At 43.0% G+C, this 18310-nt stretch overlaps 1 protein-coding gene across 4 annotated transcripts in view; it reads right to left on the bottom strand.

Moving 5' to 3' along the window:
• Window positions 1-826: 826 nt before the first annotated feature.
• The window catches only part of SETBP1 (SET binding protein 1), a 348149-nt gene continuing 330665 nt past the window's right edge, over window positions 827-18310 (bottom strand). For all 4 annotated transcript variants that reach the window (XM_037033621.1, XM_037033633.1, XM_037033624.1 and 1 more), the window contains one exon: window positions 827-5660. In XM_037033621.1, the coding sequence (XP_036889516.1) occupies window positions 5035-5660 (626 nt within the window). In that variant the 3' untranslated portion in view covers window positions 827-5034. The remainder of the gene's footprint in view (window positions 5661-18310) is intronic.

Below are 18310 nucleotides of genomic sequence, written 5' to 3'. Positions count from 1 at the left end.
TTGAATGCTTTCAGCAGCAATCTCACTGGTTCTTTGAATTGCCCTTGGCTTTATGTCAAGGTGTGATGTACTCTGAGCAGTAACCCAGAAAATCAGACTCAAATATTGCCCACAATGTACACCCCCGGATTCATATGAAAAGGCCAAAACTTAGTTAGAATTTTCTCAGTGATTCCACTTTGAGTTGGTGGGAGCTAAGACCCTCAAACGCTGTTCCACTCCTGAGTGATGTGAACCAGATGGACAAGAAAACAAAAGAATTCACAACTCATGTTCGACTGAATTGAATGTCTTTAATTTCACACAATGAATAACATATGAATAGGATTAACTTTTTTTTAATAGTTAAGTGCTCTATACTGTGCTAACCTGATCTGGTAGCGAAAATGACTGAGCTTTCTTTTAGAAAAAATGTTTAAAACCCAACATCTAAGACCATGGAGGAGCATGACAATAAAGCATGCCGGATGTACCTACGCCTCAGCAACAGCAAGTCCGTGTTCATTTTAAATGTACAAAAATGCTTTATGAATAAAAACTGTTACAAAAAGAACATTTCAAACAATGTACAATTTTTCTTGCCTCTATATTCAATAAAATACAAATACATTTTTTGTTCTAAAATATGTTTACATACAATCAAAGTAGAACATGCAAATTACACTTTAAAAAAGGCTTTTAAAAACCACTTATGAATACAAACTAAAAATTAGCCAGCACGACTCGTAAGACAATCTTGTGCCCCATTTTTTTTCCTTTGAAATATATATATACATATTTAACACATCATGTGCATTTATTATTATTTAAGAAATAGACTTTTTTAAAAAAGGAAGGAAAAGAAAGACGCCAACCGAGGTTGGAACTGCCCTTCCGTGTTGACCAGCGGCAGCTCTTGTCAATTTCCCCTGTTTACTGTTTGTTGTACCCGGGCGAGTGGCCGACAGAGATCCAGGAAGCTTCTTCCTTGGTTGGTATGTGCTTCAAAGACTGTTCCCCAAGGGACTGAGCCCAGCAAGGAAGGCAGACTCATCCGTGGGGCAAACTCTCCAAGAAACAAGAGGCAGGGGGAGCCTTGCATTGTGGAAAGAAACTTTAAAAAACACCAAGAAAATGCTACGATATATTACAGTTTGAGTTTCTAGGCACTGTGATGACATTATCTGTAAGCTCTGGCATTTGGACCATTGTGATGCTACAGGATAGTGTGGAGAATAATGTCTATATTTATCTACTTTTACATAATGAGGACTGAAAATCCTGCAATGTAACACTTAAATGGCTTTTGAGGCATTTCGGCTTCTGCCACCCCCCCTCTCTCCATGCTACAGTTGGCATTTAAAGGCTTTGGAAATATATGTATAGACTTTAGACAGTTCCCAGGTAAATCTTCCTAGGGGTAGGGAAAAAATATTCTCCAAAAGCTCATTATCTGAATAGTGTTGGGTAACAAGCTGTAAGAGTAGAATTTTCTACGTAAGTCCTAAAACCAAATCCTTCATGATCTGCATGTAGTACATCACCTTATACTATAATTCTGTCACCACCTGCTTATCATATTTATAGACCCAGCAACGTGTAGAACACAAATTCCGATGGCCGCCAATGATGGCCCCCCCGCCCCAGATGGCAGCCAAGTTAACATGCGAATCCTCTGTTAGCCTTGAGTCACCTACTCTGGGCTCTCAGCGGCTGTTGAATCCCGGTCCTGCCAAGTCACAAACCAGCCCCTGACATGCTCTCCTTTCCTTTGACCTGTCTTCTGTGGGTCGTAGCCAGAGCCACGCCATTAGAGGAAGTTAAATTTCTGTTCCTTTCATTTGAGATAAGGGATTGAAAACCAAGTGGCCCTCCAGCCACCTAGAACTTTGGATCAGAGACCCACCATCTCCTTCAAGGAGGTTTTTAGAACTTGATTTCACTCTTTGCTTATCCCTAACCAGACTCACTATATCATAAGTAGGTTTACTCCTGCTTGCTGAAGGCAAGTTTTCTAGAAAAGAAAGAAAAAGAAAACGAAGGGATTCCTCTTGTTACGAAGTATTTTTGTGGAGCTGTTTATGGAGTCCCATGCATCCCAAGTGACATCTTGTCTAAATAAAAATGCAGCCACAGAAGGCAGTGTTGGGTGGCTGCAGACCTCCACAATCCAGGTTAGGGGATCTGGGTTCTTCAACCAACCCATGAGACGTGAATCAAGACTGGCCCAGTGTTGAGCCAAGACAGGAAAGGGGAGGCAAATGGAAAGAGGCTAGTTAGAACATAAGAAAATGGCTGTACAGATGAGCTATGCCGATGGAAAGCAAAGAAAAAAAGGAATGTTGGATATTGAGGGAGAGTCTGGGTGGTGGGGAGTCAGCTGTGCAGGTGGCTGGGACCCCAATGGCTGTTTAGTATGTCTTAGTTTGGGTCCTCTGCACTTTTTCAATCTATTCTGGGGGTCAGAAACACAGAGGATTTGCATTTAACTCACAAGAGAACTGAAGCACTGAATTTACGTACGAGTTGCAACTCTGCTGTATCTCTCCTGCAATACTTTTCATTGGTTTGAAAATTCCAAAGTTATTTGAAGTTTCTCACCTACTAGAGGTTAATGCCAATTGAGCTTCGGGCCCTTCTTTAGGGAGATGGAGCGTCGGCTCCTTGTCCTCTGCGGGAAGGGGTCGTCTGCCCGCAGACCTGCAGGGAGACAGGCTACCTCCAGCAGGAGAAGGATGCAAGAAAGAACGAAGGAAATGCTCTTAAAATGCAACAGGAGAGAAACCTCTTCGTGGCCTAATTGGAATAAAAATGGTTGCTCTTTCATAGCAATGGTGGGGTGAGCGGGGCTAATTCAAAACTTCCTCGCCGGCGACTTCAGCACCACTCAGACATAGCTCGGGAATGACACATTGAAAGTGGCTGGTTTGATTTTGCTGTTCACCTTGTGTAAAATGCCAAAGGTCAACCAGGGTCACAAACTGAGTATCTACAACACAAGCTTTAAAGTACAGGAGAATACATTCCTTTAAAGTTACATATTGTTAGGACTGAGTGTGACTGACCTAGTGGGCAGTAGTGACGGGAAGTCCATGGTGAGAGTGCAGAACAGATGACTCTGTGGGCCATTCCAGACAACTGTTGGTACCACGACAGGGAAGTGATGTTTGTCAGCATATTAACTTGGAGTTTTAAAATTCACTCTCATAGATGCCCCCTCTTTTATTCTTTTATATTCCCAACAAAAATCCATCTCTCTCTAAGGAAATAATGTTATGTTCTGAAGTGATAGTACAATTTCCAGCCAGTCCCAACTTCCTTAAAGAAACTTAATTTGGAGGCAAACCAGATACTCTAATTCCCAATAGAAAATTTAGTTGTCTCTTAGTGTCTCTCTTCTCATAACCTACCATGCCAGGTGTTTGATGTCTTGGGGAAGGTAAGGGGCCGAGGGAGGAAATTGAAAATATTCATTTGAAATTTCCACATCCGACTTTTAAAAAACATCTACGGTAATGGAATGACTTCATACTCATTCTGAGTCTTCTTAACATGTCTCACTTGGACTGTGGAAATGGGTAATAGAGATGGAATATCCATCCACGCTAAACCAATGACTAGAGTACAAGTTGGATGAGAAATGTACAGTTGAAATCGACCATTTAAAAGACGATTTGTCACACACAGTTTGCATTCATGCAGACTGATAGACTTCTAATTACATTATGTACAAAAATGTTTTAGTTTATTAAGGCAACCACAATTTGGATATTCTGTCCAAGGTGGCTTGATAAAATTGGAGAGGTGATACCCTTGGGCATTTTCATTTTGTGTTTTTTTCAGATAAGAACACTTACTCCCATTTGCTTTTAAGAAATAATTATCGAGATAATGGACTTGTTCTGTTGTCTTTTTGTTTCCTTTTTTCCATGACCTATGATAGTTATTGGTATGAAAAAAAATACACACCAAGGCATTGCTAAACATTTGTCTTTCTGGTGGTCTAGGGCTTCAGTTTTTGGCGATTTGCCAGTTTTTCCATTTACTGTGGGGTATTAAAACCATCTTATTCTGCGTGTCCTGTGATGATATGGTTTGAGTATAAAAATAACCTGGTTGACACCTGGGTCAACATATTTTCAGCTGCTCTAAAATCACTTATTAAAAAAGGCTCTATCAATACTGCGTATCTGTTTCACCACGATTGGGATTCAAAGCCAAGTTCCTTGGGACGGCATGCCAAGGGTGAATGTTACAACACAGGTAAGGTTTACATTGTTTAGGTGTGTACCAAGGAAAAGAAGGCAGCAAGGAAGTTAATGAAAAAGCATATGGAAGTACGTAATGGGCAAAGGGACAGGGGGAACAGACGATGCTAAGTATCAGTGTATGTGTGACAGAGAAGGCATAGAGAAGAACACGAAAGCAAGTCTAAGGTTGCCTAGCACTAGAATTCCGCCTCCTGATGACGAGTCCATCAGAGAGACCGTATCGTCACCGGAAAGATTCAGGTCACCTGAAGACAATGTTGGTGCCGAAAGCCTAGCCGAGTGTGGAAAACCAAAAGAGATAAAAACCAATTAAATGGAAGTGGGTAACAACAAAGCCAGTTGAGAAATCTGCAGCTTCTCTGCCCTTGGAATGTTTCCTAATTGAGGGTGTTTCCCTTTCCATTTTCCCGGCCAGCGAACGCCATGCACCAAGGGTGCGCGTGGATGCAGGAGGTAGGTGGCTGTCAGAGAGCACCACCAGCTTTCTCCTGCTCGATGGGTCTTCTGCTGGCTCGCCTGTCAAGGATCTAGCCGCACTGAGGTGCCACTCGGTTGGGAACTGCTGCAAAGCACAGACAAGCTTCTTGTGAAAGCGACCCCCCCCGCTTTGTTTTCCCAAGAACCGATGGCTCCACCCCATCACGTGGCCTGATCCTGCCCGCCCAGCTTCTGGAGAGAAGGGCCAGGGTGTCCCTGCAGCGGGGGATTCCGCCCCCATCCCTGCTCACTGCACTTCCAAATGCCTCAGTTCCCCCAGCCCCAGGTTCAGATGCCCAGACCCACCCTAGGGGAGGACATCACTCTCACTCCCTCGGGATTTTCTCTGCCTTTTGGCCTTGACCTCCTCTTCCTGGGGAAGGGACTGCTGCGGGGGTGGCGGCTGCTGGGGCTGAGCAGGAGGCTGTGGTTTGTGTTTCCTCTTCCCGCCTCCTCTGGGGGTCTTGGGCAGAGGTGGGGGGGGAGGTGGGGGTGGGGGCGGTGGAGGCGGGAGGGGCGGTGGGGGCGGCGGGGGCAGGGGCGGCGCCTCCCTGGCCATGTGGATGACTGCTTCGATGGTGGCCATGATCGTGTCTTGGCTGGTGGCAGCAGGCTCCAGCACGAGCGGGCTCAGGCTGGGCTTCTGACCCTTTTTGCTGGGCAGGTCGATGCATTTTTCCAGCACCGGCATTTGGTCTCTGGAGTCCTCGTCGAACTGGGTGGGCTGCTTTCGGGGACGCCCTCTCCTCTTCTTGACGAAGTTGTTGCCTGTCTTTGATTGTCTCTGCAGCCGCTTGGCTTTCAGGATCTTGTTCACGTGGTCCAGGTTCTTCTTGGTGGACAGAATCTTGGTGTAGCTGCACATCTTCCGCACCTCGCACTGGATGGCTTCGATCTCCCGCCTCTTGAATCGTTTCTTCAGGGAGGAGCTGGCTGCAGGGGGCGGGGGAGAGAGAAGAAACTGAGCACAGGATGCCGGCTGTCAGCGTAGGGGGCATTATGTTTGGCTGTGAAGATTAGGGGGTGTTAATGCTATGGATACGTCCTAGTACCGAAGCTTTATTCTTCCCTTTGCCTTATTAAAATTAAAAATAATAAAAATAAACATTGATCAAATACCTTATGTCTACAAAGCATTTCCATTCTTCTATTTCAATCTTCACAACAATCTACGAAATAGTCTCGGTCCCATTTTGAAGATTTGGAAGCTGAGGCTCATGCCACTGGGGAGTGCCGCTTGGGAGTCAACGTCAGATCAAACCTTCCTATTACAGCTCTAACTTTGTGTGACCCTTTGACATCTGATCTGATTCCGTGTAGCATTAGGTTACACATTCTCCTTTTGTAGAGCAAGTTTAAGGAATAGAGTGACAAGCAGCCTGCCATTTCATGCCATCTTGCTATGTCCTTGAATGTACGGATCATTCATACAGACTGTCAACCACCGAAAAGAGATGTCTCGACCTAAACTGGAATATGTAACTGAGCCTATTTTATGCCTAACCTTCCTCCACTGACAGAAGGGAGGGATATTGTCTGAGACACACTGTTTGGGGTGATACCATCTCTCTAATTCTTTCCCCCCCTCTCTCCCTGCTCCAAATTTCTGAACTTGTCAAGCTGCCCAATGATGTCCACTTGAGCAGGGCCTTCTTAACTAGTTCTACCTTAAGAGAAATATCAGCCAGGGGTTTCTGAATCGTTTACAGTTGCACTACGGGCTATCGTCTGCAAAGAGCTCTTTGCACATCCTGGTGGCCAGATGCTCCTCTGGTTTATGAGCCAAACTTCCAGTCTCAGGAAGTCCTGTGCTGCCGCCACTAAATAGCCTTCAGTACTGCTTCATTTTGAAGTTCAGACACAATAACGTGTGAATGGCTTCAAGATGAAGCAGCGCTTTCCTCCTTTAGGTCATTCTTTCTCCTGGGTTATTCATGAGACACGTGTACATGCATGTGTATATACACACAAGCACTCACACGTACTCCACGGCCCTATATCCACAGTGGTCACTCCTTCTGACCATTTATAAACGTAAGTGTATCTTCACTTAGTTCTTTGCAGCCATAATTAACCCTACATGTTCAACCCCAAAGAAGCCCACATGCAAGGATGTTGACCCTAGTAAGCATTGCAGGCCTACAAGGAAACATATTTCATTTTAGCATCATGGTTTGCTGTGTGATCCCCAGTTTTTTCAACTAGTAGTGGAGAAGTGGAATAAATACCTTAAAGGAAACGAGGAACAAAATGCTGAAAACATGGATATGACTCTCCCTTATTCCTGGGCACTCCCACTTCATTCTTTCCCCTGCTTTACTCCTTTTCTCTCTCTCACTGTGCCCAGGACAGATCGCCAGGAGGGCTTCATTTGAAGTTATTTATACCACAGCTTTGTGGAGCGGGAAGTTCTGAGTTCCACTGGACAGTACAAAATGCTGCTGCTTTTGGCCAGAGGTCATTGCAAGACTTACTGAGCAATGAGTGACTACCGAACAATCTTAAAACAAGTTAGAAAATCAAAACAGAGCAAAGTGAGAGCGAGTTTCTGTCTACGAAAAGTACAATTTTGTTCATAGTTAGTATTGCAGAAGGAAAATGTTGCTTGATTTTCAGTTATCAGATGCAGGGACCGACTTTTGCTGGTCTTTACGTCCCTTATGGGGACGGGGCCTCTCAGGCACGGGGAGGATTTAAAAATTGTGTCTGGACCGGTGAGTTATACTGACCACTGCTGCCTCGTAGTCACGATCTTCTTGAAAGGAGTTCTACTCTGAAAATTTAAAGCAACCATCCCAAATGCAGGGACAGTAAGAGGCAGCAGGCTTCCATGTCGGAGCCGAGCATTTTACCTTGCCCACGTAGCTCATGAGCAAATGAAAACTAGTCAGAAATACTCCACAAAACTCCTGGCATTATTCCAAATACAGATTCCATTTTCAGTGTACCCTCTTTTTAGTTTATATCATCCATCGGGGAAGAAATGCTATGCAATATATAATACAGCATGCATGTACAAACCAAATCATTTCGGGCAGTTAGTTGGAAATATTTGACCACATAAAGCTTGACTGAAAAAAAATCCACCAGCTGGAGGTCATGTGGGGGCAATGATGAATGATTATGAAATAAAAATTAATTCTGAGTGCCAGCAAAATATCGTAACCGACTCCTTCGTGCCCACCATTCACATTTTACCTATGCTTACAGATTCAGCTAAGTCAGGGATCCTCTCTCAATGCCACTCTTCTCTTTTTTCCATGCTTATATTCATATTTTTACTGCATGAACGCACACTGGTAAAAATCAAAAGTCTGAAACTACCTAATGTTGGTAACACTATAAGGAAGTGGGAACACTTGTACTTGGCGGGAGTGTCCATAGGTGAAGTTATTTTATTTATTTAAAAAATTTTTTAAAAAGATTTTATTTATTTATCTTAGAGGGGAAGGGGAGATGGAGAGAAACATCAATGTATGGCTGCCTCTCATTTGTCCCCTGCCCAGGAAACGGGAACTGGCCTGCAACCCAGGCATGTGCCCTGACTGGGAATCGAACCGCAATTGTGTGGTTCGCAGGCCCACGCTCAATCCACTGAGCTACACCAGCCAGGGCAGGTGTAGTTATTTTGTAGAGTGACTGGCCAGTAGCTACTGGAGCTGAAGATGGGCATACTCAATGCCCATCAAGTCCATGTCCAGGGTGCCTCCTCTACTTATTTGTAACAAGGATGGTCCTTGAAGCTCTGAAGACTGAAAACAATCTAAATGTTAATTAAAAGGACAATCTACTGTGATGCTTTTGAACAACGGAACATTACACTTCTGCTAAAAGGAATTAGCTACAAATAAATATATTGCCATGGTTAAATCTAACAAAAGCTTGAATAAACTCCCCCCCCCCCATCAAACAAAAGCATTTCTAACTACACCATTTACACAAGTTTAAAAAACATAGAGACCCTTGAATTTTTATTTTATTTCCCATGTGCAGGTATGGAGGTTAAAGTGTGCAGGAGACCGACTATGGGCCAAACCCTGATTGGGCGGGATTTCAGTATCTCTCCCTCCAAAGCTGCCCCATGGGACTTTATTTGGCCTCTAGAGCACTGCCATCCAATAGAATTTTCTGCATCGTTGGAAACGTCCCAGACCTGTGCTGCCACGTATGGTAGCCACTAGCCACATGTAGCTACTGAGCTTTTGAAATGTGGCCAGTGTAACCAAGAGACTGAATTTTTAACTTTAATTTAAATAGTCACATGTGGCTAGTAGCTCCAATGTTGGAGAGCTCAACTCGACACGTACCCACTGTGAACCTCGGACACAGCGGAATTCATCGGTAAGACACAGATGGTAGGACTCTCCAGGCAAACCACCTGGGGCCTTCCACAAGCGAGATGCATGAGGAGACAGGTAGGGGAGGGGGTGGAGGTATAAATGAAAAGAGACCTAAGAGATCAAATGACCATATTTGGATGCCAATGTAAACAGACCGTCCAAAAAGATATTTCATGAATTCATAGAGATTTGTTTACTACCTGAGCAGTATATGACATTATATAATTATTGTTAATATTCTTAGGTGTCATAATCGCATTGGGATCATGCCTTTTTGAAGTACCTCTCTTTTAGAAGTGCCACTACGCCATTTACAGATGAAGTCATATTATATAATCTGGATTGGCTTCCAAATAATAAGGAAAAGAGGAGGTAAGTAGAAGTATTGATGAAACAAGATCGACCACCATCCCTGTGTGCGAATGGAGTGCTGTGGAGCAGGAAGGGCCTCGTGCAGGTGTGGCTGGGACGCGAGTGGGACTAGGACAGTCTCTTAGCCTCTCGGGATCTCTTTCTTCCTCTATCACACTGGATGGAGACCGTATCCTCTCAAAGTTCTCTCCCAGATTTAAAGATTGCTATAATTCTTTCCTCTACTCGTTATCGGTTGCCTTGCCAAGTGTGAGGTGGCTTTCTATAATATTTATTTCATCTGATAATTTTGAAATCCTAGTTGGGGGGAGGACTTTGGGCTTGGCAGGGTTTGACATTCACAGATCTTTCTCCTTATTACTTATGATTGCACTGTCCCTCTAAATGTTTTCAGATTTTCCTCTCTTCAAATTGTTTCATTATTAGACAGTAATTTCTGGCCTCTTGCAGGAAGATTGATTCCATATTTGCCCTCCTTCCTATAATTGTCTTATATCTTGCCTGTTCTTTGTCAGTTAAAAAAATAATTATGAGTAGCCATGGCAAAATGCAAATTCATTTCTCAACTCTGCAATGCAAATCCTTCTGGACCTTTCTCTGTACTTAAAAGTGCCTGGGAAATGGTTGACGGAGGTGGTTTGGGTCCAGATCTAGATTTTCTCTCTCTTTGCTCCCATCATCAGAAGATTGGATCATCGGCTTTCATTCATTTTGCCATGTCTTTTATGCTAATCAAAGACTGGAGTTAGCACTGTTCTTCTCACACCGACTCTACTGATGTAGTACAGGCACCGTGAGCTAGATAAGGGCTCACCAGGCTTGGTTTTATGGAAGGTGTCCCAGAAATAGGTGCCAATGGTTTGGAGGCTATGCTTTGCCCAAGTGCAAGTCACATCCTAGTTTACGAGGAATCTGAGGGTGGATTGGAGAGGGAGGCAAATTTACCTCTAAACTCACTAGCATTTTTCTTACTGTTTGAATTTCCCTAAGGGGACGTGGGGTAGCAGGGGGCACTGCTGAACTGCCAGGAGCTGTGTCGCCTTCCTGGGGGACCAGGGCTGGGATACCATCTGCCTCAGTCAAGGCAGAGATGTGGTTTGGATTGCACTGTGTGCTGATCCAGGTTAGAAGGGTGTTGGAAGACAAAGGCCCTGTGTTTTTTCCCTGGCACAGGTCACTTACGTGCCATACATGACATGTTACATAATACGCAGTTAGCAATACAAGCTCAGGGGGATTCAAACAGTTAATGTTTTCCCAAGCAAGTTGTGTGGGTTTTTTGGGGTACTTTATATTTATATTTAACTCAGTAATGATCTCTTGTTTTCCTTGCTGCTTCTTATTTTTTTAATGGGATATATGAAGCAACTTGTCTTGGCTTGCAAATGTTCTTCCTTCTTCCCTAGAATTTAAATTAACCTTCTACATTCCTGGCCTTAAATGCGCTTCTGAAAAAGATAGAAAGTTGCCTGTGCTGGTGAGGCCTCTGCAAGGCAGGGCGCATCGTGCTGGCTGTCAGCACAAGTACCGTAGTTTTTGCTTTCTAGCTCAGAAGCCATAATGAAGAAGAATGGGCGTCCAGGTCTGGGTTTTGTTTTTTTTATGATAGTAAGGTGCTTCTAGTCTGTTCTTCAAATCATCTTAATACAGTTTGGGGGTTCATTTGAAAATGGGATTAGCTCCTTTGCCTGCTTGACTAGGAAATGACAGACTCGTCTTAGGGGGTTATTGACAAAGAGCATCTCCTCTGTGTTGCAATGGCTCACAGGCTCTTTGTCTTTGTTTTGCTCCCATTTCACATTTCGTCCTGGGACAAGTGAAGGTAGGAAGTGAGGTGGACAGTTTGGGAAATGGAGAAGTGAAGCAGTGGGGGTGAACCTGTGCATGTGTAGGTGAGCGAATTCTGAAGTGTCACAGGCCACCAAGCAGTAAGTGTCCCAGAGTGTCTGTCTTCCCTAGATCTTCCGCCTTAGGCACTTAGCAACTTGCCCTGTACTCTCCTGCCCCTGCAGCCTTGTCCGACTGCTCACCACCTCCCTACTCTCTAAATCTGGCTCTATTTTAAATCAGTAGCTGCCCACATGGGTGTACTTTTTCCAAGGAGGAAGCAAAACTATTTACTGGGCTGCAAAAAAAAGTAAATTTTTTTCTGTTTATTATTTATATTTTTATCTAAAAAATAAGAACTAAGTTAAGCATCCTAATACATCATATATGGAGCAACAGAGAGGCCTTTATTTGGGCTGCACATGACATATGTGTCCCTTGTCAAGGTCGGGCATGGGGTTCTGGAGGAGACGAGGCCGCCTGCAGTCAAATGGGCGGCCAGGCATCCCATCGGTTTGCTACTTGCAGGATGCTGTCACGTCCTGCACTGGGTGCTGCAGCAAGTCAGCCTCCCTGGTCCATTTTAGAAAATTTAAATCTTCAAAAAAAAAAAGAAAATTCAAAATACTTTGTAATGAGATCAGGAATATCCATGAAATATATGACACAGAGTTTTGCTGGTTATCTCAGCAAGCTGCACACGAGTTGTCATTTTCAAAGATGAATTTGGCAATTCTCTTGTACAAAAAGATAGGGTTTTAGGAGCTCTTACCTTTTCCACACTATCAATGGGCTATCAGTAATGCTACCTGGCAGTTATTAAAAAACAAACAGAAACTTAATGTCCTTTTAGGGTGAAATGGGCAAGAAAGTAATTGCTTTTAGAAAGAAACACACTAGGGAGAGAACATTTTTTGAAACTGATTGAAAATGTTTTCATTTTTTGACAATTTTGTTGCCAAAATGACATATTATAACCTATAAAATCCTTTAAATCTGCAAATTAAAATATCTTGTAGAGAGTTAACTTCCAAAAGAAGAGTTCCAGGGATTTGAACTTACTAAAAAATAATGCCTTTTGATATGCAAGAGTATTTGATTATTGATAAAGATGTTGGTTTGCCACATTTCAGAAACAAACCTTTGCTTAATTGATGAAAGCACTAAGCAAAATGATTCAGACTTTTTGGATCTACATATATATGAAATATTCTTTTAACCTACAACATATGCATGGAAATAAACTGATTTCAGAATCAGACCTTCAAATTGCTTTATCACATGTTAAAAAAATAAGTGTTTCAAAAATAAGTATTCAAACCAAATTACTTGGTCCTTCCTAAAACATTATTAAAATTAGTATAAAATGTTGATGTCGGTAAAATTATTTTTGTTTCATTACTAATAAAAAGGTCAATGAAACGTAGAAGTATTTTAAGAATATTATTTTCTGCAGATTTATCTCAACATTCAAAAGTTTGTATTTTAAAGGACGAACGCATATATTCTGCACATGTATTTACATGGGGAAACGCTTCAAATGTATGTTACTGATATCACCACATGGTCCAAATTTTGGACAGCTTTAAAGTTTTCCCTTCTTTTACTCAAGTCCTGAAGAGTTCATTAACTCAGTATCTGATCCCAGGTCTTCCCTCTCCACCAGCACGTGGCCGAAAAAGCATTAAACTTATTGAAGACAGACAGTATGTGTTCTTCATTCACCTCGTAACAAAGAACACAGTCCCTTTTCATAGTAGATGCTTGATTAATATTTCCTGCCAGATTGTTTCAGGGTTGTAAGCTCCTAGAGACCGAGGCCTGGACATCACTAGTCTTTACGTTCCCTAGAGCACTTTTAATTGAGTAGCCCACACTTGCAAGGTGGTCAAAAGAGCGTCTTGTCCACAGAGAACTTCTGCCATGAGCTTTGATGCTGACCTCTTTTATCTGCTTAGGCAGCCCTGGTCCTGGTCCTTAGGTTTTTAGAATCCCTGACTTCTCTGACCATGAGGAGGAAATAGTAACAGGCATTGTGTGAGCTGGGTTTTGGACAAGCTGCTGGTGGCTTTGGACAGATAAAGGCAGCGTTCACTCGCCTCCAGAGAGAACCTGAACCGAGGAAGAACACTGCTAGTTTGCTCGCAGAACGCCTAAGAAAGGTGACAAGGACTTTGGCAGGCCTGCAGAAAGAGAGCTCAGAGATCAGAGAACCAGCAACAGAGGCGATTCTAAGGGACGCGGTGCACATTCATGAACAGGAACTGTGCAGGGAGGGTCCTCAGAAGAGTCTTTTTTTAAGTCTGAGAGTTGTTCTGGGGATGGAACGAGGCTCAGAGTGTTACCCTAGGCCTTCGGTGAGGAGTGAATGGTGAGGGGCAACCCTCAGCAAACGGGGGATACTAGGGCCATGTACCCCTAATCTGTTTCAGCCGACTTTGACTTCTGTGCATTGCATGTGGCTCAAGCCCTGGCAGACTGACTAGACAATGCGAAAGGCTGGAGAGAAATGGAATCTATGCCAAAAAGTTTAATGCTACATCTGTGGAGTCTCACAGCACGCCAGGTGGTCACATGGCAGGGTGGTCACACCCTTTCAATGGGCTCTTTATGTATTTTTCCCCTGTCAAACACGGCATAGCTATATCCTTTCCCATAAATACGATCCCTTATATCATACTCCAAGTACTCCCAGGATTATAGATGCATGCTCATACTTGATTGTGAGGAGTTTTGTTCCGTTTTTTTGAATTTTGAAAAAAAATAGGGAAAAAACAAAGAATAATGTAATAAACAGGATCTTATAACAATATTTTTCACATTTTTAATATTTAGGCTTAGATTAAATAAATCCTGTTGACCATGCCAGAACTTCAAGAATTACATCAATGGTAGCTATCCGTGTCTTGTTTTCTTCCTAAGAAAACAAATAATTGTATTTGTTTACTGAAAAACTCAGGGTAGTTATTTACAATCTGATAGAAAACAGTGACCAAGATATTAGAAGAATGAGGTTCTTGTCTTGACTTCACTCATTAGGTCTGTGGCTCCTGAGAAATCTTTTAAATTTTTTTTTTAAATTTATTTATTTGAGAGAGGGGAAGGGAGGAAGAAAGGGAGAGAAACATCAATGTGTGGTTGCCTCTTGTGTGCCCCCTACTGGGGACCTGGCCTGCAGCGCAGGCCTGTGCCCTAACTGGGAATCGAACCAGCGACCCTTTGGTTTACGGACCTGCCCTTGGTCCGCTGAGCCACACCAGCCAGGGCCTGGACAAATCTCTTCAAGTCTTGGCAGGACTCTTACTTCTTGATAAATAGTTCTACAGCAACAGTCACACACCTCCAAGTTTCCTCTGCTCTAGGTAAGAAACCCTTGCTTTCTTCATCTGTGTTTTATGTGAGATGAATTCTAGACTATACTGCATTTGATCACCCTCCTCTGGAGGTTTTAGCATCTATCAAATCTCATTTTAAACTTTGGTGCCTAGAATCGAACTGCTTTTCCAAGGGTGAAGCGATAGTGCAGAAAAACTGGGTTCACCTCTGCGGTCAGGCACTACACGATTATTAGTAAGCGCTACATTAAAAACAAACCCAAAAACCTCAGGGTTGTGTGTGTGTGTGTGTGTGTGTGGCACCAACACACTGTTCACTTATATTACATGGAAGGTCAATTACCTCCTTTAAATTTTTTCATATAAACTGCCACCAAACTGGACACTGCTATGCGGAATTGGTTTTTGAGCTAAAACCTTTTTAAATCTGCAAGGTTTAATTTTACTTGTTTTAGTCCAGTGTTCTAGTCTGTTGTGAAAGTTTGGATTCTTAATTTTGTTTCCTCAAAGGGGGACCAGATTTTTAGGGATTTCTATTGGGTTTAAACACCCTCAAAGTTAATGACACTCCCTTTAACTCCTTCTGGGCACGATTCAAGTGATTCAAATGCATGCTACCATTTTCCTCTTTACTAAAACTTCTTTTCATTTAAATATTTCACTGTTTACGCTATTACAGTTGTCCCAATCTCTTTATTAAACTTTTCAAAGAAAACATTCCAATTTCCACAACAAAGTCTTCTGCATTCTTCATAAACACAAGAAGCAGTTTGTATTCATTGCTTTAGACTTTCACGTATTTTTGTGTCTGTCTAGTTAGGAGATGACGGATGCGCCTCGGAAACAATGACTTCGAACAGCCTGCAGGGGTGTGCCCGGCGCTATTATTCCTGCCACAGAGGACACTGCATCTGATGCTGGGTTGGGGGAAAGCCTTACATTCCTATTTCACCCAGAGGCAAACCTCCTGCCTCAGTGACAAGAATGAGACCAAATCAAACCAAAACAATACAAGACGTGGTGCCGTTGCTTTCCAATTTCCACTGCTCTTCAGTTTATGATTTGGACTTAAAGCTTCTTACTGGCATTTTAATCTTGATGCATTCTACCCATTCTTTAAAACTCCAATTAAGTTGCCTTCCTAGAAGCCATCTGAGGGCTCTCATCTCAACATTAATCTTTCTGGGCCTCTCTATATTGCTTGGATCTCTCTTACAGCACTTCACAGTTTTTCCTGTATTGAGGTGATGGGAGCAACCTACATTGATCCCTTCAGTTAAATTGTGTTTTCTTTAGGGGCAAGCACATGTCTTGACCACTCCCACTCGTTCTTGGAACAAATACTGATTGAACCTCACTTCGTGCCAGGCACAGTGTCCCCACCCCTCGTGACCAGCACAGAACTCAGACGACTGACTTGAACTGAAACTGATCTGCGTGACTTGACCTACACCCAGACTTAACATCTACTTTGTAAAGTCTGTGCATGGAATATGAAAGGATTTATTGACGGGAATCCAGATCACTGTATATTAACTCAGATCCTCACCCACTTCAGCTGTTCCCTCCTCTCCTCAGAGCCCCATTCACTGTCTGGAGTATATCAGCTATGATGACCAAAGCATGGGAGTGCTGCGAAATACAGACTACTGTCCCTGCTACTCTCTGTAGGAAAAGTGGCATTTCTATGATAAATACAACTTTGGAACTTACTAAGTTTTGTTAAGCAAACCAGCTTGAGCATTTAAGCCCATAGATTGCTTAAAACCATGGGTCCCCTGGAAAACAGTATATATTATATATTAATTACATAACACCAAAAATGAAAGAGAGAGAGAGAGAGAGAGAGATACAGATCTTTTCACTGCTGAACATTCGGGTCAGAATCACAATTGCTTATTGTGAGGAAGTGTTCACATGCTCTCTTGGCAAATATCTACACTTTCAAGTTCTGAGCACTAACTACACTAGCATTTTTTTTCTTTTTAAGTTATTGCTTTCCTTCCCCCCTCCCCTCCCCACCCCGCCCCAATATAAGCTTGGACAAGCTCAAGGCAGCAAATACTCCTTCCTCAATTTAAGATTTGACAATTTACGAGGAAAAAACTCATTCATCATCTTCGCCTTTTAGAGACCATAAATTATTGGCTCATATACCATGTGGCTTGGATTCTAGGAAAAGTTAGCATAAACAAACCCAAGTTACAATTCGTGGAGTAAGAGAGTGAGTCATAAACAAAACACAGACATATGCTCTCATATAAATAAGGGCCTGGATCATCAGCTTCCCAAAGTCTGCTTCCCATTAATTACACAACAGAATGAACTTTCCATATGTAAGCCCAAATCACTTAACTCCGGCAACTTGCACGAGACAAAGACCAGGATTATGGCTTTTATTTGGGCACTAACTAAACTGGATTCAAACTAAGAAAAATCCTCTCAGAATACCTTCAGGTTCTGGAGGGCACGGAAGTCCCTCAGTGGGAGCGTTTCTGATCACTGACGCTGGCAACCCAGGAACCCCGCTTGAGGCTGGCCTAGATCCCCTGCCGAATTTAAAGCTAATGTCAGGCTTACTCTCTTTTGTTCTGAGCTCTGTCATCTTTACGGGGCAAGCCCTGGGTCCAGGCCACACAGGGTGTTCAGACACTGCTGAGATCGCCGAAGCTGCAATCCCCTCCAGTAGGACATTTGCCCTGTCTTTTCCACCTGTCCGTTGGTAGCACAAACTGACATTTCTTCATGTTGTATGAAAACTATCTGGTCTCCCTTAGTTTAAAGAAGAATCAAGAAAACACAAAACAGTTCCTCGGGAAGAGGGCTCCGCCACAGGTGAGAGAGTCTGGGGGCGGGGCGAGCAGCCAAGCCCCTCTCCTCGTGTCCCTTTCAAAAGCAGACCTCAGAACACGACCTCACGGGGTGAGTCACAAACATCTCAGACAACCATTATCACATTTGAGGACAAACAAGGGGAGAGGGGAGGAAAAGGACTTTCATTCTTTGCTAGGGGAGGTGCAAGGCATTTTCCATCACTCATTTACTCACTGGTTATTTTAGTAATAATAAAATAATAGATACACCCATTCCCTGTATCACACCATACTCGGTGCAAGGCCAGGGAAATGCACTGTTCCTCCTTTCACGTGAAGCCAAGGGGAAGAAGAACTGAACGCTTTTGGAGAATCTATAGTGTGGTTTGTGGTATTTCACGAATTTCCTCATTTCATTATCAACCGCACGTGGACATCATCAGCACTACGGTACAGAGGTGAACACTGAGGCCTCAGAGATTAACTAATTTTCCCAAGGGCCTATGTTTTAGAGGTCATACACTCAAGGATTCAAGCAAAGGCTCCCCTATTTCAAAGCCAGTTTCACAGCACATTTTCTCAACGAAGCAAAGAAGACAGGGAGCTGGGTAAGAAGCGAGGTCTGGATTTCCCTGTTAATCTTCCACTGTTGACTGCCTCAGAGTGCCAAATTCCTGTCGATTTCACAATCTCAAAGGGCTCTTCCAACTCCCAAATTCCATAATTAAACACAACAAGATGTTAATACAGATTATCCTTGTTACTTCTGCTAGATTATGTGTTCCTGCAGATTGCTTGGATTTTGTTACTTTTTCTGGTTCAAATTCCTTTAATGGTTTCCTGTAGGGAGCCAGACAGCCAATATAATGAGTGAAGTTGGTCTGGATTATAAAGGA

Source organism: Sturnira hondurensis, unplaced genomic scaffold, assembly GCF_014824575.4.
Source record: "Sturnira hondurensis isolate 20B ecotype Veracruz unplaced genomic scaffold, ASM1482457v3 Scaffold0001872, whole genome shotgun sequence".
Classification (NCBI taxonomy): Eukaryota; Metazoa; Chordata; class Mammalia; order Chiroptera; family Phyllostomidae; genus Sturnira; species Sturnira hondurensis.
Note: the sequence above shows the minus strand (reverse complement) of the source record. Positions and strands in the feature narration are given on the sequence as shown.